Source organism: Rhinoderma darwinii, chromosome 2 (genome assembly GCF_050947455.1).
Source record: "Rhinoderma darwinii isolate aRhiDar2 chromosome 2, aRhiDar2.hap1, whole genome shotgun sequence".
NCBI classification, from domain to species: Eukaryota; Metazoa; Chordata; class Amphibia; order Anura; family Rhinodermatidae; genus Rhinoderma; species Rhinoderma darwinii.
This window is the reverse complement of record NC_134688.1, coordinates 297881991-297909212: the sequence shown is the minus strand read 5'-3', so window position 1 is coordinate 297909212 and position 27222 is coordinate 297881991. Positions and strand designations below refer to the sequence as shown.

The following is a 27222-nucleotide window of genomic DNA, read 5'->3' as shown; positions in this document are numbered from 1 at the left end:
AAAGCATGGTACCTTAAAAAGGTAATCAAGCTGGAATATGGGAAAAAAAATTAGGATTCTCGTAGGTAATTATACTATAATTTGGTAGTAAGCTCCTTACATAATCACCCACTGGGGTCTTCAGGTATTCGCAGGGTCACCTCTTGAGTAACCTCACACTTATAACTGCGTTACTGGCATTCCCCCTTGCGGATGAAGAAAATTAGGTTAGGTCACCAGCACTGAGGGAAGTTAGAAAGCTGCCTGGTTTCCCCGGCACCCACAGGGGGGTTAACTAGGCTGTGAACAGGCTGACAACTCCCTGCAGCTAAAGGAAAGAATATAAAAACTGCAGCCGTAAAAACAGGTCATGTCTGTCTGCCTCTTATAGACACTATGTAAAGACAGATTTAGCATGGCCTGCCTGGGTGGGTGGAGACACTACCTAGTGGCAAGGGCCAACACCCAAAGTGCTGTGTCCCCAAATGATAAACGTAAAAAAATTTTGAGGGGGAAATAAAAAAGAAGGCAATTCCACTAAGGATTTAGATTTTTGTTTTAGAAATGACAGGTTCGCTTTATTCTTTGTGCCGTTACGATTACGGCAGCACCAATTTTTTTATGCATTACTACTTTTGCACAATAAACACCACTTCTGAAAGCTTTATGAAAGATTATTTGCATTTAGAGTCTTAGTTTTCATTGAAGGTATTTTGAAGTACATTGAACTTATTAACAAAACCTTGCAATTCTGCTATTATTTTTTTTCTCCATTCACCGTGCGGGATACATAAAACATTAATATTATAGTACTGGTCATTGTGGTTGCAGCAATCCCTATTATGTTTACTCCCCCCCCATAATAAAGCATTTGTAAAGGGGGGGGGGGGAGAGATTTTTTTTTTGTCTTATTAGTGGAATTGGACATGTACAATGCTTTGTGCCAAGGGTTTAAATAGAAAGTCCACCTTTGAAGGAAATTAAATTTTTAAGTTTAAGATTTTGTGCCAACCAATTTCATAATATAGCTTAGTCCAAGTACCAAAATGTAAAAACAAAAAGATGAGAAAAATTGGCTTCTACTTCATAGGGGTTATCAACACTGCAGGATAGTAAGTCTAGTTAGATGGACGTGTCTTTTTTTCAACCTTACTGCTAACTAGTGCAACTAAAAAAATTAAATATAAATGACCTGTGTGCCAGCTTTGAAAACAGATGAGTATTACCAAGATATAAACATTTTTATAAAGATAGTGAGAACAAAAATATTTGTCACATAGATTGCTAAATGAAAATTATAAAAAAAAAAAAAGTTAAACCTTTATACTAGAGAATAATCTATATTAAATAGTCTATAATTAGTAAATGGATCGTGGCTTCACACGTTAAATCAAGTAGAGATAGGGACATTAGTAGTACGCTTAGATCGTATCAATTATAAGGTTGTCCCATCAGAATAACCCATTTGCTAAATACAGAGCTACTGCCAATCAACTGGCTTGCCAAGGGCTGGCAGCTCAAACCCTGAGCAACCCACGGTTGTCGACAAGGAAAGCGGATGGTGGCAACACAAATGTAGTAGTACATGGTGCCCCTTTAAATGGTCATGTCGAGCCCCGGAGACTAGGAGCTTCACTTTGCAGCTTTTCTCCCCTCTCGCTAATAAAGTAACCTGAGTAGGGGACGACCCCTCTAAAAATCATGTATGTCCAATAGGACATACAAAAAGGGGTTGTTCAGATTGCACGGTCACTTTATTTGATGAGCTATATGCCTTAAAATTTGAAGTGTAACTAAAAACTTTTATTAAAACTTTTGACATGTCATAGTTACATGTCAGAAGTTTTGAACGGTGGAGGTTCCGGAGCAGAGACGCCCTCCAATCGCTAAAACGATTTCTGATCGGCTCTCCTTTGAAAGCCAAGCTAGAAGTGTACAACAGACTGTTTACGGAGACCATACACCACTCATTTGGCTTTCAGAAACAAAGTGTGTACAGTGTGCAGTGCTTCTGACACTTTGTTTTAGCGATTGGAGGGGGGTCCCAGCAACCAGGCCCCCACCGATCAAAACTTCTGACATGTCAAAAGTTTTATGAAAGTTTAGCTATACTTTAAGCAGGCGTTGGCTTGTTTCTGCCAAAAACAATCTTTCTTAATATATCCTAACGTATAACAAGCTAAACAAAGCGTGTCCTAAAATTAAATCACAGAAAAGTGATTTTCTTTTCAGCATTTTAAGAAGGCTGAGGTGATACCTGTGCCAGACATTTTGGGCATCTCCAATCTCCTTTGGGCACATCATGCAGTGGCGGAATGAGACAGAAGGTATGGTAACTGTCATCACAACCATCACATAATAGGAGACGGTCTTCATCACTTCCACTCCCACAGAGAAGGCAAACATATAAATCCACCTTTAAAAAAGTAAAGAGTTTGAGATTTTGTTTCCCCCCATTTTATCCAGTGAAGGGTTTAGCCATTTGACATGAAACCGGCATTATGTAGAACAACAAAATCAAGAAAATGTAGGGCATTTGGACCATCTTTAAAAACTGACGAGTTATTATACATAGAGATTATATATATATATATATATATATATATATATATATATATACACACACACACACACATAGAGATAGAGAGATAGAAAGATAGAGATATAAATATCCCAATCAGCCATAACATTAAAACAATTCTGCCTAACATTAAATACTAGGACCCAAGGTTACCCAGAACACTGCCTCCCTCCCATATGGCACCAAGATGCACTTTCATCCTCGGGAAAGCAAAGCAAAAGCGTCCACTTGATATGAAAAAAAAACATGATTCATCAGCCCAGGCCACCTTCTTTCACCACTCTACGGTCCAGTTCTGATGCTTACGTGCCCTGACTAAACGTGGCAAGCTGCGATGCACTGGGTGTTCTGACACCTTTCTATTAGAGCCAGCATTAATTTTTTCAGCAAGTTGTGCTACAGTAGCTCTTCTGCGGTTTTGGACCAGATAGACTAGCCATTGTTCCCTATGCATGTCAATGAGCCAAAGATGCTAAAGATCCTGTTGTCCGTTCACTGGTTGTCCTTCCTTGGACCACTTTTGGTAGGTGCTAACCACTGAATACCATGAACACCCCACAAGACTTGTCCTTTTGTAGATACTCTGACCATAGCCATTACAATTTAGCCAATGTCAAAGTCACCCAGATCCTTTTGCTTGCCCATTTTTCCTACCTCCAACACATCAACTACAAGAACAGACTGTTCACTTGCTGCCTAATACATTTCACCCCTTGACAGGTGCCATAGTAGAGAGAAAATCAATGTTATTCGTATCTAGTGAAGTTTAGGTCCCCCTGATTGAACAAGTGAAGATTAGGTCCCCCTGCTTCCTCAGGGACATTGGTGGAGATTTATCAAGCGGTCTTATAGTAAGAATGTCCTTTGTTGCCCACAGCTTTCATATATTAATGAGCTCAGGTAAAATGATAGCCGAGCTCTGATTGGTTGCTATCGGCAACAAAAGGACATTATTACTATGCGACAGCTAGATAAATCTCCCCCATTAATTGCAGTTTTTTGTTGCCCTCAAATTAAAGTGGATCAACATTTCTTTGAGAAGACACTCTAGCCTATTACACCTGGTACGAATAACACCGATCTCATTGAATTCATGAAACTGCACTATTTACTTGCGAACAATCTGGACTGCGAAAACGGCCATCAACCTCTGTATTGGATCGCTCATCCCCAATGTTCTGATGGATATTCTTGGTAATGTATTTACAAGAACGGTGCGTCATCGTGGGTATCCATCAGAAAGGGCTCTTTCTTTGAAATGTCGCACATCTCTCGGACAAAGTGGCTACACATTACTTATGTCTGGTGTTTGGAAACCTCTGAAAAACAAGCTGCACAACTGACTGGAATATCCGAACACAGGGGGGATATAATCTTCATCCATCTATCCATCTCATTTGTGTCAGGGGAAGTTTATGTCCTAGGGGGACATAATCTTCACTTGATCCGGTTATTCACTTAACCACCTCTTAGTGGTTTTAATGTTTTGGCTGATCGGTTTGTATCAAAGGATATTAAAATGTGACTTTTTAAATTTTGTGAGCACACAAATAATATTTCTGTAATCAATTTAGGGAGACTCAATGACAAGGAAGAAAACTTTTATAATGTAATGAAACTACGCATAACAAAATGCAGTTTGATAGGAAAAAGAGCAGCAGGTAAAACAGCTTTACATTTACATCATACTCTCAAAAAGAAAACAAAAGAAATGATATGAATGATTTCTAGCTTACTGGACTTCGGCTTTTCTTTAATTTGGATTTTGGCTTCTCTATAACTGGTTCTACTGGCTCTCGTTTGATAGTTATTGGACTTTCATCTGCAAAAAAAATAAAAAACATATCGGGATTCATTTCAGTAAGCCATGACACATGGTACAGCAAAACTAACCTATTGAGGGAGAGCTACAGAAATAGCTGAGCAAGACGCCCATAGATGCGGAGCAAGATCCCGCATGAATACAGCTGCCTTAGTTTACAAAACATCCATTCTCCAGATATCTGGGAAAAGCCTGTAAAAGGCTTCCACAAGGTTACCTACCATTTTCACATACAGAGGGTGTAGATCCCATCCTTCTGCGTAAAGTCCGAGGTCTTAATTCTGATGCTTCTCCTGGTTCAATTTTAACCTTAACAGCCTACATGGGGAGCAAACACGTTCTTAGTATTCATGAAGTCATTATTTTATCTTTTACAGTCAAGTGGAGGAAGAAAGGCTACCTACTTCGGCTTGCATACGTTTAGCTCTTCGGGCACAGTTTTCTGAAGGTTGGACAGACTGCCTCTGTGGGATATCATGAGGTTTGTACTCCTTGTCTTTAACATCAGGAACAAACGTTGGTTTCTAGAAATCAGAATAAATACATATGCTTAAAAAAAGTATACAAGTTTAATAACTGGACCTATATGACAAACTAACATCACTTTTCTTTCGGATGCATAAAACGGGATTGCCAGTTAAGCCACAATTCATTTACTTGTTCGACAATCCAGAGCCTGTCCTATTAATTTTGGGGTACCATATCTAGAAATCAGCATGGAAGCAGCCCATCAGCCTTTAGCCCCTGCTGCTAGAACACTAAACATACAACTCCTCTTTAAAGAAGCAGTCACACAAGTTTTTTTTATTCTCTGGCCCGTTGGAAGACACATTGTGAATTGTGGTGAAGGTAATTTTCTTACCGGTGGCTGTATTTGTGAGTTATCAATTCCCTTCTGGTCCTCAGCTGTGTCATGTGACCAGCAATGCTCTCCAACTGACCCAGCGTCTCATGTGTGGACAGAAAGTCAGTTTCTCCATTCAATCCTAGAAGACCCACATCGAGGCTGTGACAGTAATGAATAGAGAAACGGACTTCCTGTCCACACATGACACCGTGTCCGTTGTAGAGTTCTATTGCTGGTCACATGACATAGCTGAGGACCAGAAGGGAGTGGCTAACTCACAAATACAGCCACCGGTAAGATTACCGTCACCATAATTTACATATTGTGCCTCTCTTAATGGGCCACAGAAAAAAGAAAATTTGGGGCAGTGCTCCTTCAAGGTCAGACTGTACCGCAGAACACACTGCCATTACAGAGATTGGGCTCAGTGATTATTTTTGTTCTCATGAAACAAAGGCTATGTTCACACAGTGGAATTTGCTTGGCGGATCCCACTGCAAAATTATTCCAGCCATCAGTAGAAAGATCGGGCAGGACGCTTCTTTTGTCCGCTAGCTGAAAACATTTTCCGTCGCAAAAATTCCACCACGTGAACAGGGCCAAAGAGCCCAGTTTTCATTTTTGCAACTCAAGTTAGGAAGTGAGAGTTCTTACTGGTTGCTATGAAGACCAGTGTCCAAAAACTGAGCCACTGCACCTGAGAATTAGGTGTTTTCAGAGACACAGGCACAAAAATCTCTTCAGCTACCAATACATATCTTATTGCTGCATCAAATTGATATTTTCTCACATTATTAACATGCACTAAAGAGATGAAATTAAATATATATGCAGATAGTTTAAATAGATTTTTCAAGGTAACATTCAGATAAAACCAACACAAGAAACAAATTCACACATTCCATACCTTTTCGTAGTTGATAAGATCATTGAAACCAAGCAGTTTAGCGCATGACTCTGGAGCCTGATGTGCAAAGAACAGAAAATGATGTCACCAAATGATACCAGAAGATAGTTGGCTGAGCAAACAAGTAACAAAAAAATATAAAATATTAACCCATCAGAACACTTAGATTTTCCACTATTTATGGATTTATATTTTTTTAGCGAGTGCATTGTGAAAAAAGGGGAAAAACAATCTTCCATTCATTTCGGCCATCTCCATTCCTGGGCAGCTTCCCTTATATTTAAAAGGTGCTTGCCCTGGGGATTAGGAAGTTTCCTCCAGTGAAATGATATTCTATCTAGGTTTGTTTTTTTTTAAAAACACAACACAAAACCGGTACCAGCAGAATAAGGGCCGGTTCACATCAGCGTTCGCTTTCTGTTCAGGGGTTCCGCCAGAGGTTTCCGTCGGGTGAACCCTTCAACAGAAAGTCAAACGGAAACCTTAGCTTCCGTTTGCATCACCATTGATATCAATGGTGACGGAAACATTGCTAATGGTTTCCGTTTGTCACCGTTCCGGCAGGTTTCCGATTTTTCGGCGGAATCGACCTCCAACGAAACCCCTGAACGGAAAGCAAACATTGATGTGAACCAGCCCTAACACATTCAGTGTGTCTAACCCAGTTGTGAAAGATAAACTAAAATAATAAAAATCAGAAAATCTGCAGAAGCACGGAAGTCTGCCTCCTATGGACACTAAGCTTAAACGGATTAGCTCAGTGTCTGCAGAAGCATAGCCTGTGTAGGGGGAGCTAAAACTTTTGTACTCATGCACACATCCTTTGCAAAAAAAAGGATCCGTAAAACAGATTCGAATGGGATGGCTTCTGCGTGCGGTCCCGAGTTTTGCTAGTCATGAACAAGAATCCGGGGGATGCTTTCATGGCCCCATAGAAATAAAAAAACCAAAACAGCACACTGCAGAAATTAACAGATTTGTGCATGACACCTCCTATTAGCAGCAGCCTGTACCCAGGGTTTTGTGTCCACAATGACAGGACTGAGAAAAATCAATACAGACCTGAATCCTGTGACCGACACGGTTTTTTAACACATTTAAGCTAAACAAAAGACTAAATAGGAAATTAAGAAGAATTTTTGACCCACTGTTGAAAAGATATATCGAAAACATGCTTTTTGGTGTGCGCTACAATGCAAGACGAAATACTAATAAAACGTGATGCTCACCAGTAAACTAGCTCCAGACTGGAACAAGTTGTAGGGGTAGAGTACACGTTCATAATGGCCTCGGATATGAGACCCAATAGCTTTTCCTGTTGAAAAGCCCATTTTCATAGCGATCTTAGTCCATTTTCTCTCTCTGCAGACCAAGTCAAAACCACCTTCTTCAGCCACCAACTGCAGTAAAAAAAATATATATATAAAAGCCCTTGAAGAGCTTGGTGCACCTCAAGTGTAAAAAAAAAAAAAATATTGCTCTATTAGCCACCTAAGTTTTCAGCCATTGATGTTCCCACCTTATTTAACTGAAATAAATCCAGTATTTTTCGTTCAACATGAGGTATTTTAAGAGTACATCCCTGCAGTTCCCAGAACTTTGCAATTTGATCCAAGAAATTCAACTTCACCCTGGTCTGAGCCTGAGGATGACAACAAATGAATAAATAGAAAACACGTCAGCAGCACAGGACAACAATTGAGCTTATATCTAGGTGCACGCCTGTATAGGACCTGGTCCAGCTGTGGTGTCACCAGAAGGAAAACGAAGAGCAAGACCGCTCTGTGAGAGCGCAAACATTGTTTGGGGAGAATAAAGAATTGTATAGAAAGTGCTGCCTTGCTCTTCATTTTTCAACTAATTAACAAAATCCCTTTGGCCTCTCACTTTAAGATCAAAACTTTGAAAATGCTAGGATTTAAAAAAAATTAAAATAAAAACATTTCCCTAGTAATCATCATCATCACTACAGCACAGTCAAGCGAGAGTTAAAGCTCTACTGACATGTCTGTTTAAGAAAATACTTATATTCCACATAAAATCCCAATTCTGGAGCATCTTTTTGTGAAAACTCTGCATTGTCCCGTAACTCTTATTCCTAGTTTAAATTTCTTAATAAATTGACAACTAGAGGTTACCATTCACATTGTCAAAGGGGCGTGTACCTACTTAGTCTAAAGGCCTTTTACACTGGCAAATTATCAGGCAAACGAGCCTTCGCGGAACACTCGTTCCTCATAATTGTCCTGTGTAAACAGGGAAACGATCGGCAGATAAACGAGCAAACAGGGAGACGTGCAGCCGAGATGATACAAATGTTTGGGGACGAGGGATTAGGAGTAACGAGCGCTCGCCCCCCATACTAGCTCCTTTTGATAGGAGCAAACAAGCTGTCTCGTTGATCGGCACCGTGAGCACTGAATGGACAGTGAAAGACTGTAGGGATACACCCCTAACAGGTAACACTCAGCTGTCAATTTATTCATGAATTTCTAGGAGGAATAACAGAGAAACTGTAGAAAGCAGATACTTCAGAAACATTACATTATGGGGAATAAAAGTATTTACTAAAACAGATATGTCAGGAAACATGACAGGTTCATGCGAATGCAAATAACACATGCAGATCTCCACAACAGCTTGAAGATCTGGGTCACCCGTACGTCGCGGCCTGAACGGTCATGCAATGGCCTAAGCATATAGAATAGGGCCAAATATTTATTATGGAGTCTGAAAGTCTCCATAAGGCTATGTTCACAGAGTATTTTGACGAGTTTTATGACGCGGAAACCGCGTCACAAAACGGCCCGAAAATGCCTCCCATTGATTTCAATGGGAGGCGTCGGCGTCTTTTTCCCGCGAGCAGTAAAACTGCCTCTTGGGAAAAAGAAGCGACATGCCCTATCTTCGGGCGCTTCCGCCTCTGACCTCCCATTGACTTCAATGGGAGGCAGAGGAAGCGTATTTCGCAGTGTTTTATGCCCGCGGCGCTCAATGGCCGCGGGCGAAAAACTCCGGGAAAATCGCCGTGCAGGGAGAGGAAAATCTGCCTCAAACTTCCAAACGGAATTTTGAGGCAGATATTCCTCCTGCAAAATACTCCGTGTGAACATAATGACAGTCAAACGCCAATTTTTGCTGAAGATTCACTAAGGCTATGTTCACAGTATTTTGGGGGAGGAATATCTGCCTCAAAATTCCGTTTGGAACTTTGAGGCAGATATTCCTCTCCCTGCACGCCGATTTTCGCGGCGATTATCGCGCCGTTTTTCGCCCGCGGCCATTGAGCGCCGCGGGCATAAAACAGCGAGAAATACGCTTTCTCCTGCCTCCCATTGAAGTCAATGGGAGGTCAGAGGCGGAAGCGCCCGAAGATAGGGCATGTCGCTTCTTTTTCCCACGAGGCAGTTTTACTGCTCGCGGGAAAAAGACGCCGACGCCTCCCATTGAAATCAATGGGAGGCGTTCTCGGGCCGTTTTTGCCGAGTTTTGCGACGCGGTTTCCGCGTCAAAAAACTCGCCAAAATACCCCGTGTGAACATAGCCTTAGGCTGTGTTCACACTGAGTTTTTTGCAGGAGGAAAATGCCTCCTGCAAAAACTGCTCCAGACGTTTTTTGGAAAGTGGTTTGACAAAAACCCGTCAAAACACTCGTCGAGGCGTTTTTTTCCTCTTTCTGACTGATTAAAATGGGGTTTTGGAGGCGGTAACCGCCTCAAGATGGGTCACGCTTCTTTTTACCGCGACGCGTTTTTTTACTCTCGGTAAAAAAAACTCGTCCAACTTCCATTGAAATCAATGGGAGGCATTTTTGGGCGGTTTTTGACGAGTTTTGCGGCGCGGTTTCCTTGTGAACAGGGCCTTAAGGGGGTTTTTCAGCTTCTGACAAATGATGACCCATCCACCGGATAGGTCATCAGTACATGATCTGTGGGGGTCCGAAACCTGAACACCACACAGATCAGCTGGTCCGGTACCTCCGTGCACCAGACGTACATACCGGAAACACAGCGGTAATGCAGCTCTGCTCCTACTGAAGTGAATAGGAGCAGACCTGCAGTTCTGCAGCATAGCCGCTATGCTATGTACGGAGCCAACTGCTTCCGGGCTCCGTACATAGCATTATAACATCCGATGCCCGCAGGCCACCGGAGCGGCTTATCGGTGCAGGGTCCGGGTGTTGGACCCACACCGATGATATACTGATGACCTGTCCGGTGGATAGGTCATCAATTGTCAGAAGGTGGACAACCCCTTTTAAAGCCAATGAAGGAATTCATTAAGACTGCTGTTTCATACACCAGTCTTAATATCTAGAGCGCTGGAGTAAAATGCGCCAAGTTTATTAAGAGGCGCACCCGCATATAGATCCAACGGAAAGGTGTATCTTCCACCCTGAATATAACATCTAGCCAGGGTTTCATGCCATTACGTTGCCTGTAATGTATTGCTCTGCAATTTTTTGTGAACACTGGAGGTGAATGACGTTTTTTTGGATGGGAGCAGCGCTGCGCAAAACAAACATTGAAGAGGCCCCTTCATCTTCATGATCATGAGGAACCTACTAATAAGTAACTGATGATATGTCCTAGCGATATCACTTGTGACTGGTGGAATACTCACATAAACAGGAAAGATAATAATGGACTGATTATGCCAGTGAGAATATAGTAGTGAAGACAACTGGTAAACAAAACAACTACATTACCTCAAGTTCATTAAGTCTTTGGATACGTGGCGTGAAGTGAAGTTTATCAACATCACAAGCAAATGGAGGTTGCCAGTCCTACAGAAAACAATTAAAAGGATACATTAAATCAAGTTTACTTTTTCAGCTTTATTCAGACAAGAAATACATTTCCTGCATCAGTACGTACACCAAATCCCCCTGCATTCTCAAACACAATCCACGGTTTTACAGGGAACATTGAAAATGCAGTCCAATCTGCTTCTAGCATTCTATAAAGAAACGGACCAGATTTATATTTACTTTTGTATCAAACAATTCAGTATAACCTGTAATTTATGCATTAAACCTCTGCTTATTCTGGGCTTAGGAGTCAACTGGGCGGTCCTAATTAGTGAAGGACAGCTATCTCAGTGATTGACAGCCTTCCCTCTATGAGTGTACATACAGGGAAAAGGCCGTCAAATCACTGCCTATGTCCCCCCACTGGATTACTATGACCAAAATAAGAAGAGGTTTAATTGAATATATAAAAGTTACACTGAATCTTTTGCTACAAAAATATCAATCTGCTAAGCGCCCCCTGTTCTATAACGTGCTGCCCACAGATTGGACTCCATTTTCAATGTGACAGGTTCCCTTATAAGGACATGGTTGTTTTGGCCTTATTGACTAGGCCAATTTCTCCAAATCGGACGTGTCACTTTATGTGGTAATAACTTTGGTATGCTTTTATTTTTTCAAGCGATTCGGAGATTGTTTTCTTGTGACACATGTGACTTTATGTTAGAGGTAAAATTTGGTCATAAACAGAAGTTTGGAAACACGGCAGAGCTCACAAGGGAAAGAGGGACATTTGGCTTTTGGTGTTCAAGTTTTGTTGGATTGGTTTTTGGGACCATGTCGCATTTGCAAAGCCCCTGAGGGACCAAAATACTGGAAATCCCCCAAAAGTAACCCCATTTGGGAAACTACACCCATCAAGGAATTTATCTAGGGCTATAGTGAGCGTTTTGACCCCATCGTTTTTTTTGCTGAATTTATTGGAATTAGGCTGTGAAAATGAAAATCTAAATTTTTTCCACTAAGATGCTGAATTTTTACATATTCACAAGGGATAAAAGGAGAAAAAACACCCCTATACTTGTAAAGCAATTTCTCCAGAGTACAGCAGTACCCCATATGTGGTCATAGACTGCTGTTTGGAGAGACTGTAGGGCTCAGGATGGCAGTATCAAGATTTGACATGCAGACTTTGCTTGATTGTTTTTTGGGTGCCACATCACATTGGCAGAGCGCCTGAGGTACCAGTAAAGTGGAAACCCCTTAAAAGTTACATAATTTTGGAAACCTCTCAGGGCATTCATCTAGGGGAGTAGTGATCCCACAGGTGTTTCATAGATTTTATTAGAATTAGGCAGTGAAAATGAAAAATTATTTTGTTTTCAAAAATATGTCGTTTTAGCTCCCAATTTTTTATTTACACAACGGGAAATAGGAGAAAAACAACACACAATTTGTTACTCAATTTCTCCCAAGTTTAGCCCTGCACTGCTGTTTGGACAAACGACAGGGCTCAAATTGGAAGCAGCACCATTTGGCTTTCAGAGCGCATATTTTGCTGGATTGGTGTTCATGCACCATGTTGCATTTGCAGAGCTCCTTTAGGTACCTGAGTAAAGTGGAAAACGCGAGAAGTGACCCCATTATGGAAACTACACCCTTCAAGGAATTTATCATTTGCCTGGACATGTGGCAGGGCTTAGGAGTGAAAGAGCACAACGCGCATTTGAGGCCTATTTTGGTGATTTTCGCAGAATTGGCCCTCACTTGCAGGGCTTTGAGATCAATTAGTAAAACAAACTACAAAGAAGTGATCCCATTTTGGAAACGTAACCCCTCAATGCTTCTTTTAAAGTGTAGTGAGCATTTTGACCCCAGAATCAACTGTAGCCTCTGGTGCCGATGTGGCCGACACGATGCAGGACCTGTGAGTGACGTCACAGATCTGCACTGTCAGAAGCTGGGCGTTCTGAAGAGAAGTGGATGATACTTCTCTTCAGAGCGCCCAGCTAGTAAAAGTATTAAAAACGCCCCGATGTACGCACACAATACACGCCCACTTGGACTTTTACTTTTAAACACACCCACTTGGACTTTTGCAAGCCTCATTTGCATAACTACAAAAATGGTCATAACTTGGCCAAAAATGCTCGTTTTTTAAAAATAAAAACGTTACTGTAATCTACATTGCAGCGCCTATCTGCTGCAATAGCAGATAGGGGTTGCAAAATCTGGTGACAGAGCCTCTTTAAACGCCCCATCCTAAAAAAAAAAACTTGAAACTTATTTCTGCATGTACTGCACCTGCCCGGAAGCTCCTGAATAGGTCCATGCAGCTGTCTAGCAACATGCCTGCTAGATACCCAGTGGTGTCACTCACCACAAGGCGAGACTACAATCTCCCGTCCACAGCGCTGCAGTCTGGATTATGTGCAATAAATGAGGACACATGTCCGTCCAGTTATTACGTTTCCCTAGTCTTCCAAACAAACCAATTCCAACAGAAGATACTCAGACTCCTAGATATAGAATGTTATAGCTGCTAATATTAGCCTACGGGAGGCGGAGGGGAACGGAACAATGACTTTGGTGGTCATGAAAACACAATTTCAGCTTCTTTGCCATCATTAATTGCAGGCATTTGAACCCGCATGTAGATGCAATTTCATGTGCATCCATAGACTAATAATATTGACAACGCAGGATATCGAACTGCGATTGGAAAGAGGCACAAACTCTCTGGAGCCTTGGCCTAAGGCCCGTTAAACACTGCATTTATGGTAATCGTTTTGATGTATGCGCTGGGAAAAGCTGCCGACTTATATGTGAAAGGGGTTTTCCAGCCAGTAAAAATTGATGGTCTATCCTCAGGATAAGCCATCAATAACTGTCAGGCTCCAGGTACCCCCACCAATCAGCTGTTTGAAGGGGGTGCAGCGCTCGTACGAGCGCTGCTTCCTCTTCATTTCTACTTGCTCACTGTGACTCTTCGACACGCATTTAACGGCGATTCACAGGTATTGAAGCCTATTCTCCCATTGAAGCGAGAGGCTGTAAAACAGAGTCTGTGACGGATGCCTATCCGTCACCCATATGGTATTATTGGGCCTGTTAAACGGTTAGGTCATGAAAAGTGCCTGGAAAAAAGGCTTTGGGCTTATCCACATATGGTATTGTGCTGCGTTTTTTCATGACAACAGCCAGATGTTGGAACGTAATAAATGAGATTTATTCAAAACTTATTTTTTTTTTTCTAAGGCTGGGTTCACACGACCTATTTTCAGGCGTAAACGAGGCGTATTATGCCTCGTTTTACGCCTGAAAATAGGGCTACAATACGTCGGCAAACATCTGCCCATTCATTTGAATGGGTTTGCCGACCGATTGTGCAGACGACCTGTAATTTACGCGTCGTCGTTTGACAGCTGTCAAACGACGACGCGTAAATTGACTGCCTCGGCAAAGAAGTGCAGGACACTTCTTTGCCACGTAATTTGAGCCGTTCTTCATTGAACTCAATGAAGAGCAGCTCAAGATTTACGAGCGTCACAGACGCCTCGTATATTACGAGGAGGAGCAATTACGGCTGAAACGACACAGCTGTTTTCTTCTGAAAACAGGCTGTCATTTCAGCCGTAAATGCCTGCTATCGTGTGAACATACCCTTAAGGACCTCTATGTGACTGAAAAATAGGAGCATTGAAAACTGCAACCACAATAGGGCAATTTATAAGAGATCTTTTTTTTTTTTACTTTTGGGCCTTTTAATATGCTCTCGTGACCACTTTTTTTTTTTTCTCTTTGTAAAGAAAAGAGGTGGAGCTTAGAAAATGGGACAGGGCTAACCACGGCCAAACAAAAAATAAAAACTTATGTGAGAAAATGTAGAGAGGGATGGGGTTCACCAGTGCAACCACAATTGTTACGCCCCAATGGTGGTGCATGGCCAGCGGGAAAAACAATGCCAGTCTTAGTTAATGTGCCCCATTCTTTTTACATTCAGTAAAGCCATTCTACAGATTCCACCTTTACCTCAGTATATATCAATTACAGGATTATCTTTTTCTCCCTAATGGATTTGTAGTCTGTACTTTACAATCATTTGGCCCTTGCTGAAATAGATATCAGCTCTCTGTCTTCCTGGTGATCCGGTGATGGACCGGTATTTATACACAGAAGCCAATCTGAGGAGGCAGAGCGTCAGCATGAACCAATGAGAAGACAGTAGATGTGTCTCAGACTCCCTATAGGTACTGCAGCTAAACTGTGGTCACAGATTACAGCTCTATGCTAAAGGAGTGGAGCTAGAATGTAGCCTAGCGGCAAGTACTAAGGAAATATGTACCAGATCAGCAACATTTTTGAGCTCACAACGGAACACCCAATTTGGTGCAACCGTAATAATCACATGTATCATCATGTAGTTTTTGTATCGTTTTCACTTTGAAGTAAATATAGTTATAGGGTGCTTCCGAGCCGCCCCACTACGCATAGTGTGCACAAACTAACAGTAGTTCGCTTAAAAATAACCCTATATAAGTCAATCAGAGGTTAAAGAATTAGCCTAGCTTTCCATTGGTTTCTTTTACTTATAGAGTGGCATTTTTCTATTTATTGCAGTAGCTATTTTTTTGCAAAACTGACAAAACGTAGTCTCTTTGGATACGGCATTTCGGAACGGATGGTGAACTGGACTTTGTTATTGAGTACACGCTGACAAAATGACAGCCATGCAATGTTGATTGTTATCAGTTGTGGATAAGGGTACGTTCACAATATGAGCCAAAAACGTCTGAAAATACGGAGCTGTTTTCAAGGGAAAACAGCACCTGATTTTCATACGTTTTTTGAGCAACTCGCGTTTTTCGCGCCGTTTTCAATAGAGTCTATGAGAAAACGGCTCCAAAAACGTCCCAAGAAGTGTCCTGCACTTCTCTTGACGAGGCTGTAATTTCACGCGTCGTCTTTTGACAGCGACGCGTAAAATGACAGGTCGTCGGCACAGTACATCGGCAAACCCATTGAAAGTATGGGCAGATGTTTGCCGACGTATTGGAGACGTTTTTTCATGCGCAATTCGAGGCGTAAAACGCCTCCATTACGCCTGAAACTAGGTCGTGTGAACCCAGCCTAAGAAATACAGGACCATCACCATTTCAAGAGTATTAAAGGGGTTGTTCTAAAAATTAAAAATCTTTTAGATCGTACACCAAATCAATTTTTCACTCAATTGTTTGTCGATTTTGAAAAAGTGGCTTGTAAAAACACTTCAAGAAGTGACGTCACGTTTTTTTTAAATCAGTAGTGTAATAATACGCCTGACGCACACAGCATATTTCACATTTTAATCAAGTGGACGCTGTTTGCAGGCGTATTTCAAGTATACTTGTATTTTCAGATATGCCTGTAAATATGGCCCAAGGCCTTTACACAGTGCAGATTTGGCATGTATTTTTGAAGCCAAAACCAGGTACTGAACATAATCAGCAGAACTGTATAAAGGAAGGCCTTATAGATCGGCTCTCGTCGACCCAATTCTGATTTTGACTAAAATGAATGCAAAATGTACACTCTGAACAATGCCTTGGATTCACACGCGGCAGATTTTGTGGAAGAAATTTCTGCGACTGAAAATCAGCTCCATTCATCCGAATGGAACTTGCAGAAATCCATGTGCTTGTTGCAGAACCAACCCCATTCAGCTGAATAGAGGAGATTTTAAGAAATTTCTGCAACAAAATTTGCAGTGTGAACCCACCCTTAGGCCTTGTTCACACAGTGCAGATTTACTGCAGTTTTTAAGCCAAAATCAGAATTGAATCCAAGTAAGCAGATCTATAACCCTTCCTTTATATTTCTTCTCTTTAGGTTCTGTTCAGGGTAGTTGCCTAAAAAATACATGCAATATCTGAAGAAAACCTGCAGTGTGTGAATAAGGCCTTACACAATCCCACCACCTGGACCCTCTTGTATATGCCGGTGGTGCGATTCTTTCTACTGTGCAAGCCAACAAATAATAGTCGTCATAGTTTGACTCCATAGGAATATATTGAGAAGTTGTGTGACAAAATATCAAGTAGAAATTTTTTTTTAGATTGTGCACAAATCATAAATTTAAAGTCGCAGAAAGTCATCCGACAGTTACTAAAGAAGCCGTAAAGGGTAGACCCATCCCAATAAAACTTACAAAAATGAAAATACTGGCTTTCTATGCGCCCTGGATTGTGGGACAAGAATACATATACACACATACATACAGTGCCCACCAAAAGTTCCAGGACACCCTCAACTTTTGTACGGCTCGAGGTAGAGGGTTGAATTTTGGTGGGATTTAATGGGGTCATAAAATCTTGCAAATAACGCCCCCACAAAAACACCCCCTTGGGGCAGTGGGGTGGACGGGAAAAATCTTAAATGGTAGTCGCTTGTTGTGCTCCACTCGAGACAGATGTATGAGGATTATCATGTACAGTGAGCAGAACATCTAAAGCTTTTTCATCATTACTAGCATGTTTGGGTCTTCCGGATCTTGATGCGTCTTTAATGGAACCGGTTATTTTGAAACGATGAACAGTTCTTTTAACAGTTGACAATGAAATTGGATAACGGATGAGATAAGTGGCATTGAATAAAGCCGCTACGTCTCTATAGGATCTTATTTTTTCTTCGCCATACCCTCTCATCATCAATAAAGTGATCCTTTCCGTTTCAGTCAAATGCATTTTGTGATATGACAGTAGAAATGTAGAAAAATGAAAATTACTCTCCGAATTAGCGTCTACACAAGCGACTACCGAAATGTGTACACATGAAATCATGTTACAATCATAGACAAGGTCCATTTTGTATCGCCGAGGCCGATTGTAATAATACGCAATTTAAAAGTCACCTTGATGTGACATTCCCACGCACGCACACGCTAACCCGTGCGGTACATTTTGGGTAATGCTAAGGGTATGTTCACACGATTAGCAAAAAACGTCTGAAAATACAGAGCGGTTTTCAAGGGAAAACAGCCTCCGATTTTCAGGCGTTTTTGAAGCAGAGTTCACACAGAGTTTTTTTACGCGGAAACCACGTCAGAAAACTCACCAAAAAACAAGCGAAAATGCCTCCCATTGATTTCAATGGGAGGCGGAGGCGTTTTTTTCCCGCGAGTGTAAAAAACGGCTCGCGGGAAAAAGGGACATACCCTATCTTCAGCCGTTTACGTCTCTGACCTCCCATTGACATCAATGGGAGGCAGAGAAAGCGTATTTTGCTGCGTTCAATCGCGGCGTGCAGGCAGAGGCAAATCTGCCTCAAAATTTCAAACGGAATTTTGAGGCAGATTTTCCTCCTGCAAAAAAGCTGTCTTTTAAAAAAGACTCTTTGAAGAGTCTTTTAATTTGGAGCTTCTTTTGAGGCTTCTTTTCAGGCGTTTTTTGAGGCGTTTTTCAGTATTCAATGGAAAATCAGAAAAAATCAGATCCAAAAAACGCCTCAAGAAGTGACATGCTACTTTTTTCTGAGCGTCTTTTTATGCTGTTTTTTTAAAACAGAGGCGTAAAAAGACGCCCCATATTAAATAAATGCTGTTTTTCCAATTGATTTCAATGGGCAGATGTTTGTAGGCGTTCAGCTTCCGTTTTTTCAGGTGTTTTTCGAGGTGTAAACGCCCCGAAATACGCCTGAACACACAGTGTGAATATACCCTAACACCGGCGGTAGCCGATAATGAAGATATATTTAACGTTAAAGTTCTCAGAGAAAAAAAAAAATCCCATCTCAAAGTCATTTTTGTATTGAAAAGAGCTTTAAAATGAGCCCCCACAGGACCCCTGCCCCATGCCATTTACGTTTTGTTTTTTTGGGCATTAACTGGTAGATTTTATGACCCCCATTAAATCCCACCAAATTTCAACCCTCTACCTCGAGCCGTTCAAAAGTTATGAGGGTTTTCCAAAACACGATTGAGATAAAACACATTCAGTATCAAAATAAAACATCAAAAATGAAAAAAAAAAAGTAAAGAAAACGTATGTCCAAAAGACTTACAAAGTCCACCACGGGCCTTACGGGGATTAAATAAAGTATGTCATTAGATTCCTTCTAACGCATAGTAACACAGGCATGCCTTTGCCATAACAAAAAGAAGTTACAACTCAAGCAATTGTCCTTGCAGCGCTAATAATCTTATGGGGGTTGTCCATGCACGGACACCTGATGACCTAGACACAGTCAGTATATGATCGGTGGACCCTGCACTGATCAGCTGCTCTGGCTTTTGGCCGGTAATGGGGGGGGAAAAAAAAAAGTCCTTTCTTGCCGCGGTTTCTGCCTTTGACCTCCCATTTAAATCAATGAGAGGCAGAAAAACCTGCGCCACTCATTTCTGGGTGTTTTTTTCTGAAGGAACTCAGAGGCAGATTTTTTTCTGCCTGCAAAAAAAAACTCAGTCTGAACAGGGCCTTAGGCCCCATGACCACTCAAAGTTTTTTTTTCAGGGTACTATCAGTTTTTTTAACTGATAGCACCCTGACACATTTCAATGGGGCCATGCACACTTCCGTTGCTTTAACGAAACTAGGCGGCCGTTCCGTCAAAAATGGGACAGGTCCTACTCCTGTCAGGTTTTGACAGAATAGTCTCGGCCTTTTCATTGATGTGGTTTTGAAACAACAGACTGCACAAGGAAGCCATCCTTGTGCGGCCCACGTTTCACGGTTCCGTCATTAGCGGCCGTACAAAGGCCAACGGAATTGTGCATGCAGCCTCAGGGTATGTTCACACGACAGCGCAAAATACGTCTGAAATTACGGAGCTGTTTTCAGGCGAAAACAGCTCCTGAATTTCAGACGTAATTGCATGTACTCGCGTTTTTCGCGGCATCCATTACGGTAGTAATTGGAGCTGTTTTTCAATGGAGTCAATGAAAAACTGCTCCAATTACGTCCCAAGAAGTGTCCTGCATTTCTTTTGACGAGCCATCTTTTTTATGCGCCGTCTTTTGACAGCGACGCGTCAAATGACAGGTCGTCGGCACAGTACTTCGTAAAAACCCATTGAAAGTAATGGGCAGATGTTTGTCGGTGTAAAGGAGACGTTTTTTCAGACGTAATTCGGGGGGTAAAACGCCCAAATTACGTCTGAAACTTGGTCGTGTGAACATACCCTTAGGGAGGATTTACACGAACGTGTAATACGTCCGTGCAACGCGCGTGATTTTCACACGCGTCACATGGACCTATGTTAGCCTATGGGGCCGTGCAGTCTGATTTTCACGCAGCGTGTGTCCGCTGTGTGAAACGCACGACATGTCCTATATTTCTGCACTGTTCGCGCATCACACACCCATTTAAGTCAATGGGTAGGTGAAAATCACGCGCACCACACGGAAGCACTGCCGTGGGACGCGCGTGATGCGCGCAACAGCAGTAAAACTATGATTGTAAACAGAAAAGCACGCCACGTTTCTTGCGCCCGCAAAACGCACACGCTCTCGTGTAAATCCGCCCTTAGAATGCTAACATGGAGCTAAAATTTGTAATTCTTTGTATCCGGTATCAGTTAGGGTATGTGCACACAAAATCAAAAACGTCTGAAAATACGGAGCTGTTTGAGGGAAAACCGCTCCAGATTTGCATCCGTTTTTTTTTTAGCAACTCGCGTTTTTCAAGGCCGTTTTTGGAGCGGTTTTTGTAGAGAATGAAAAACGGCTCAAGAAGGGACATGCACTTTTTCGCTGGCTTTTTTTTAACGCGGCCATTTTTCAAAACGGCCGCATAAAAAAAAAAAACGTCTGGTTGGGAAATCAATGGGCAGATGTTTGGAGGCGTTCTGCTTCTGATTTTATGGCCCTAAAAACGGCCGGAAATAGCTCGTGTGAACATACCCTTAGATGACACTATGTTTGTGAGTGTTCAGTATCGACAGGTATCTCAATGGAACAATGGATAAAATATAAGGCTGTTGCGAGGCTCAACTCTCAAGACAGACAGCTGACGTATAAACTCTCTTTGCAAAGTGGATGGTTGATACAGTGTTTGGCAGGTCCGAGTTCCCAACTGGCTAGATAGAACCTTTGCGGTGCACTTGTGGTTTCACTTTCGGTAAAGCAGGTTTCCGGTTGCACGTTGTTTTTACATGCGATAGCCTTGCGGTAGCGCAGTCAGGCGACAACTTTCACTTAAAGTCCCTGTCAGGATGCAGTCTTTCCCCAATGCAATAAACACACGTAACCGCTTCACTCCAGAGCCATTTTTCAGGTTTTCACTTTCGTTTTTTAGATCCCCCCCCGACCCCCACCATACACAGGCCATAACTTTTTTTTATTTTCCCATAGATATAGCCGTATGAGGGCTTTGCGGGATGAGTTGTAGATTTTGACGGCACCATTTATTGTATTATATAATGTAGTAAGAAACTGGGAAAAATAATGCTTTGTGGGGTGGATTGGAAAAAAAAACAGCGATTCCTCAATCTCTTGGGGGTTTTGTTTTTACAGCGTTCGACATGCAGTAAAAATGGCATGTCAAAGGGCTTGTCCACTACCGGACAACTGATGACCTATCCACCTGTCATCAGTGTATGATCTGTGCGAGTCCGACACCCGAACCCCGCTCCAATCAGCTGATCCGGCTGCCGCAGCGCACCAGACATCCACGTCGGAAGCAGATGGCTCCGGTCGCAGAATCAAGTGAATAGGAGCAGAGCTGCAATACGGCCACCATGCAGTGTACGGGGGCCAACTGCTTTCGGCTCCATACACTGCATACTGTGCAACAACATCCAGTGTCCGCAGGAAGCCGGAGTAGCTGATTGGTGCGGGGTCTGGGTGTTTGGACCCGCACTGATCATATACTGATGACCTATCTGGTGGATAGGTCATCAGTTGTTCGGTAGTGGACAACCCCTTTAACTTTATTGTGCGGGTCAATAAGATTACGCCATTAACTGGCGTAAGTTATGGCGCCAATTTTGCTTAGATTTGCACTTCTATCGCACTGACAGCCAAAGATGCGCCAGATTTAATAAGAGGTGGGCACCACTTAATTTGTTGCATTTCCCGCTGATGTAAAATCAGTTTAAGAATGGCGTTTGAAACTCCAGTAAATATAATCCCCCCATTGACTGCTATCTCTGATACAGGATACGAAAAAAAATGTAGCCACAATCCCAGGTTTTAGCACTTTGTCGTCTGGCCAAAGATGCGTAAACTAATGTGCGTGCGCTGCAACACTGTAGCTTAAAGACAGTTGTACTATTTTCCATACTTACAATGACTAAGGATAGGGCTCAATGGTGGCACAACATCGCCCAGGAGCCACAGTGCGACCTCGACGTTTCATTAGGTAAACAAAAAACCTGCTTTCAGCAACAGTGAAGAACCGCAGCAAAAAGGGACTCCTGCTCTGGAGGCCTTAGCACGACCATACATTACAAGGTCTCCCAGTCATTCAAATGGGCACGATGTGGTACCCCATTTTTCTCCTGCCACAGTTGGTACACCAGCCAGGTTTACTTAAGCTGTGCCCAGCAGATCATCATGTAAAAATTGGGTTGTAAAGAGGTTACAACCCCTTTATAGAGTTTTACAAGATACATGATAAAGTTACATTGGTGGACCCTCAAAATGACTACAACAGGGAATGGCCGTCCTCCTATGGATAGGCGCGGTTGGGAGGAGTTGTATGGAAAAAATGTTGTGCTTGCTCCAAAATAGTATACGGGAGCTCCAGAAACAGAAAAGGCGAAATCGGACCATAGAAAGTCATCGTAACGTAGCATATGTAAATGACATTATGCAAACCTTTACATTAAATGGCTATAAAAACTGAATAGAAGGTAAAAGGCTTATAAAATGCTAAACTAGATGACTAAATTAGCTGAAAATTAACATTTCAGAGAAATATATATATATATATATCTTATTCACAGATGTTTCTTTTTCTTCTACACGCCATTTGTCGATCGTATATGAAAGAGTCGCATCCATTTTCTACATTTATATTACAATTTCTACTCGTATTTGTTGTAGCATTTCTATACTGCCCAATAGGTCAGGTAAAAGCTAAAAGTTGGCTAGGTCATGGTTACAGTAAAGTGTACCTACACAACACGTGAAATGAAGGGAATGGTATATATGGAACTTTTCATGCAGCATCTCTGCTGCTTCCAGCTTGTGTAAAATGGTGGCCGGTGCAGAATGAGAAAGATGGAGGAGAGTCAGTCAGTAAGCATGGATGGCCTACATCTACAAGCACGCCAAGGTCTGACCACTCAGATTACCACATCCTGCAGTTCACTAATAAAAGACCACAATGACAATATGGAGCTGCTGGAATCCTGTGCTGAGGAGGCACTTCTAGCTATACCTCACACACAAAAGCCCCAAAGTCACCCAGAACCTGCAATCCTGCCATCAGACCCATATTATACTCTTAAGAATTCTCCCAAAATATAGACATCAGCTCAAACAGATGGAAAAAGAAGAATCAATCCAAAACTGAGCAGCAAGCAGCCTGCTGAGGACATCGAAAACATATTGCAGAAGGAACGAGGAGAGAAAGATTACTGGCAAAGCAATAGATCTACACAAAAAAAGATCAAACTTTATACATCAAATATTCACACAAGTTAAATATGTCCATAACCGGAAAATGATTGTATCAACAGCAAACACACACTATATATATATATATATATATATATATATATATATATATATATATATATATATATATACACACACACACACATACATATATATATATACACACATATATATAGAGATCTATATGTATTCATAGGGGATAAACTGTCAAACTCATTCAAGCAAAAAAACAAAACAGAAAAAAAAAAAAAAAGAGCGCTTTCTAGGATACGACAATGTGTAACGTGAGATTTTCATGCCAGGTAATGGGTCAGGGAGCTGTTTACTGGGCTTGAAGAAGTTTTAAAGATGGCTAACCAGCAGGGTGTGATCTTGATCTATCCTTGTATAATGGGATTACCAAACAAGGGGAAGGAATAAAAACACAATGATCAGGGAGTAGGAGACATGAGAAAAAAAAAATCACAAGAAATTAGGACACCACAAACCAGAAGCTGCTAGCCAAAAAATAAAATAAAAGTAGGGGGCAGGAGGAAGAGCCCTTCTCTATGGCCTCTGTATTCTAATGGCTTCCAGAGGACACCTAGCACAACTAGTAGGTGATGTGATATGCAGGCAGGACGTGTCCTTGACATGTGCACACACAATGCTTGGAGGTCCCTGGGCTTCCACATCAGTTGTGCCACACTCGCCAGCCATCATCCTTTCTCTCATCTTTGCTGGACAATGCACCACCTCCGTGGAGTTCAGCAGAGCCATGTAAGAACTAGTGGCTGCACACATGAAATGGCCACTGCTGCATTGTCACAGCCACCATGTCTTCCACCCATCTGCTGCCTCGGTGTGGCACCATTTTACACACTTTTGCCCGTCTTTGTCCCGCTTGGTGTCTGGAGGGCTGCACTTTTGGGGGGCGACTTCTATTACTAATGTGGAACATAAAAGCAGCTTAGTTTTAGGTTATTGTGCTGCGGTGTCACGCCGTGTCAACCTCTGTGGTGTCATGTTATGGTACCCCCACCCCCCCCTCTCAGAACACACAAAGGATTGGGGTCTCGGGCGCCATATTGAATACTTCCTGTAGGCCCCCCCGAGCTGTCTCTACCCCCTAAGAACAGGACTACTAAACGGGCCAGGTATAAATTTCGTCATAAAAGGAGAATATACTTCCGGGAGTTAACACCTCAGCGCCGCGTACTAAGGGGATGCCAGCGCACAGTTCCAGGGGCTCATCACACACCAGCACCCCGAAATTATACCCAGCAGCGGTAATATGGGGGCGTCCAGTTCTTCGTGTGAGGAAAACATGACAACATCTCATCTTCTCCCCCGACGGTCCTTAGGGGTCTCCAGTAGCTTATGTAACGCCACCGGTGGGGCCATCTGGCAGTGTACTCCACTATTATAGAAGTGATGGGCAGGACACTGTCCTGGTATGAAACGTCAACAGTACCAGCTGAATGGACCCCACTCCACGCGTGTACACGATACTCACCGGCGGCGGCCGGACCTTACAGATGCCCGTGCGCTCCGCAATCGGTCGTATTTTGTTGATATAGGCATAGGGGTCAGCAAACTCCTCTCGGGTGGGCTCGAAAACCGGACACTCCGGCGGGGGCACGAACTCCATCTCACCGGGAAACAAACCCGGTCAGGAAAACTGACGCCAGCCACAGCCCACACGGAGAAGCAGAGACCCCCGGTAATACCGGCTGAACCGTCCACGAGGGAGGCGGAGCAAGACGTATCAACCGACACAGAGAACGAGAGAGCGAGGCCGCAGCGAGCACAACGAGGAGAGATGTGTCCGTCCGCGGAGTAGGGGTGGCAGAAGACAAGTAGTCCCAGTGTGTACTCGGATCACGTCAACAGGGGTCTCTATCGTTAATCAATGGGAACATAGCACGGTCTCTGTATGCTACATACGGTGGGCTACCGTCCGTATCTAATGCTTTCATTAATAAAAGTGGCAGTTTCACGTTTTCGTGCCAGCTTTCTACGCACGCTTCCTTAAAAAATGTAATCTATAAATGCCGTCATCCGCGGCGACAATGGAAGTTATAAATGTCAGTTTGGGTCTTAATTTATCGCGTGGTCTGGTCACGTGTATCATTCATGAGGATGTTGATTTTTAAAAGCATCCATATATGAAGATAACGCAGTGTGTGCTTAGTACTGTGGAATTCGCCAGGGTTATTCGCACAAATGTATTTCTCAGCATGGTCAGTGTATGAGAGCAATGTCAGTCATTAACGCATGAACTACTACTAATTGGTGCCTCCACGCTAATTGTATGTTCTAATGGTGCCTGAGCCCTCCTCCAAGCGGCCATTGGTCCAGCCGTTCACAAGTGACAGATCTTATTCCACCTCGACCAACTGCCTTCCAACTGTGGGATCCACTCCTTATGTTTACATGGGCGGATGGATTTGTATACAGCTGACTGCCACACCATCGCCGGGACTTATTTTTTTAAAGAGCCTTATTGTGGCCCTGGATTGGTCGGCGGTGTCGGAGACGTCAGGCTGGAAGCAAGGCGTCTCTTACTAGCTGTATCTGGGAGTTCATTGTCTACATTGAGCTTGTCAGCTAGTCACGTGGTCCCGGGGGGAGTGGAGCTCCGGTTCGCACTGGGCGTGTCAGACGGCTCGCAGCACCCGCCTTCTATTATGTGCTGGAGGACTAGCGGCAGCGCTGGGTGACATTAGCCTGTGAATGTGAGGGGAGAAGCTAATGCCGCCCCTGTGGTTGGTGGTGCACCTAGCCAACATAACTCACTGCTATGGACACAAGGGATGGAAAAGTAGAGAAGGTCCACTAAGTTTAACCCCTTAATGACCAGCCTATTTTAAACCTTAATGCCCAAGCTATTTTTTACGTTTTTCCATCGTCGTATTCCAAGAGCTATAACGTTTTTATTTTTGCGTCAACATAGCTGTATAAGGTCTTGTTTTTTGCGGGACAAGTTGTATTTTTCAATAGCACCATTTTGAGGTACATATTATTTATTGATTAACTTTTATTAACTTTTATTTGGGGGGAAATAGAAAAAAAACTGAAATTTCGCCACTCTTTTTTCGCGTCTTAAATCTACGCGGTTTACCGTGTGGTATAAATAACACAATAACTTTATTCAGCGGGTTGTTACGATTGCAACGATACCAAATTTGTATAGATTTTGTATGTTTTACTACTTTTACACAGTAAAAACGCTTTTTTTTTCAAAATTATTTGTTTTTGTGTCTCCATATTTGAAGAGCCGTAACGTTTTTATTTTTTCGCCGATGATGCGGTTGTATGAGGGCTTTTTTTTTGCGGGAAGACTTGTAGTTTTTATTGGTAATATTTTGGAGTAGATGCGACTTTTTGATCACATTTGATCACATTTTTTTAAAGTCAGGATTCACAGAAAACAGCAATTTTTCCATAGTTTTTTTTTAAATATTTTACGGCATTCACCGTGTGGGTTAAATAATGTAATAGATTTATAGTCGGGGTCGTTACGGACGCGGCGATACCAAATATGTGTAACTTTTTTACTTTATTTTGTTTTTTTAATAGTAAAGCATTTTGTAAGGGGAAAAGCTGGGTTTTTCATTTTTTTCAATTTTTTTTTTAAATTAACTTTATGAAACTTTTTTTTTACTTTTTTAATAGTCCCACTAGGGGACTTCACTATGCGATCCTCCGATTTCTATTATAATACACTGCAATACTTCTGTATTGCAGTGTATTACTGCC

At 42.3% G+C, this 27222-nt stretch overlaps 1 protein-coding gene across 4 annotated transcripts in view; it reads right to left on the bottom strand.

Moving 5' to 3' along the window:
* Positions 1–25836, bottom strand: part of KDM5B (lysine demethylase 5B) — a 64327-nt gene extending 38491 nt beyond the window's left edge. Inside the window, exons 1-9 of one of the 4 annotated variants that reach the window (XM_075853493.1) lie at positions 24977–25836; positions 10845–10922; positions 7656–7778; positions 7366–7536; positions 6137–6193; positions 4787–4906; positions 4604–4700; positions 4297–4382; positions 2237–2395 (exon numbers count right to left, since the gene is read on the bottom strand). In XM_075853493.1, coding sequence (XP_075709608.1) covers positions 2237–2395; positions 4297–4382; positions 4604–4700; positions 4787–4906; positions 6137–6193; positions 7366–7536; positions 7656–7778; positions 10845–10922; positions 24977–25111 — 1026 coding nt within the window. In that variant the 5' untranslated portion in view covers positions 25112–25836. Of the gene's footprint in view, positions 1–2236; positions 2396–4296; positions 4383–4603; positions 4701–4786; positions 4907–6136; positions 6194–7365; positions 7537–7655; positions 7779–10844; positions 10923–24343; positions 24458–24740; positions 24867–24976 lie in introns of those variants that run through there. The other 3 variants (XM_075853496.1, XM_075853495.1, XM_075853497.1) reach the window with 3 other exon arrangements.
* Between the last annotated feature and the right edge of the window lie 1386 nt (positions 25837–27222).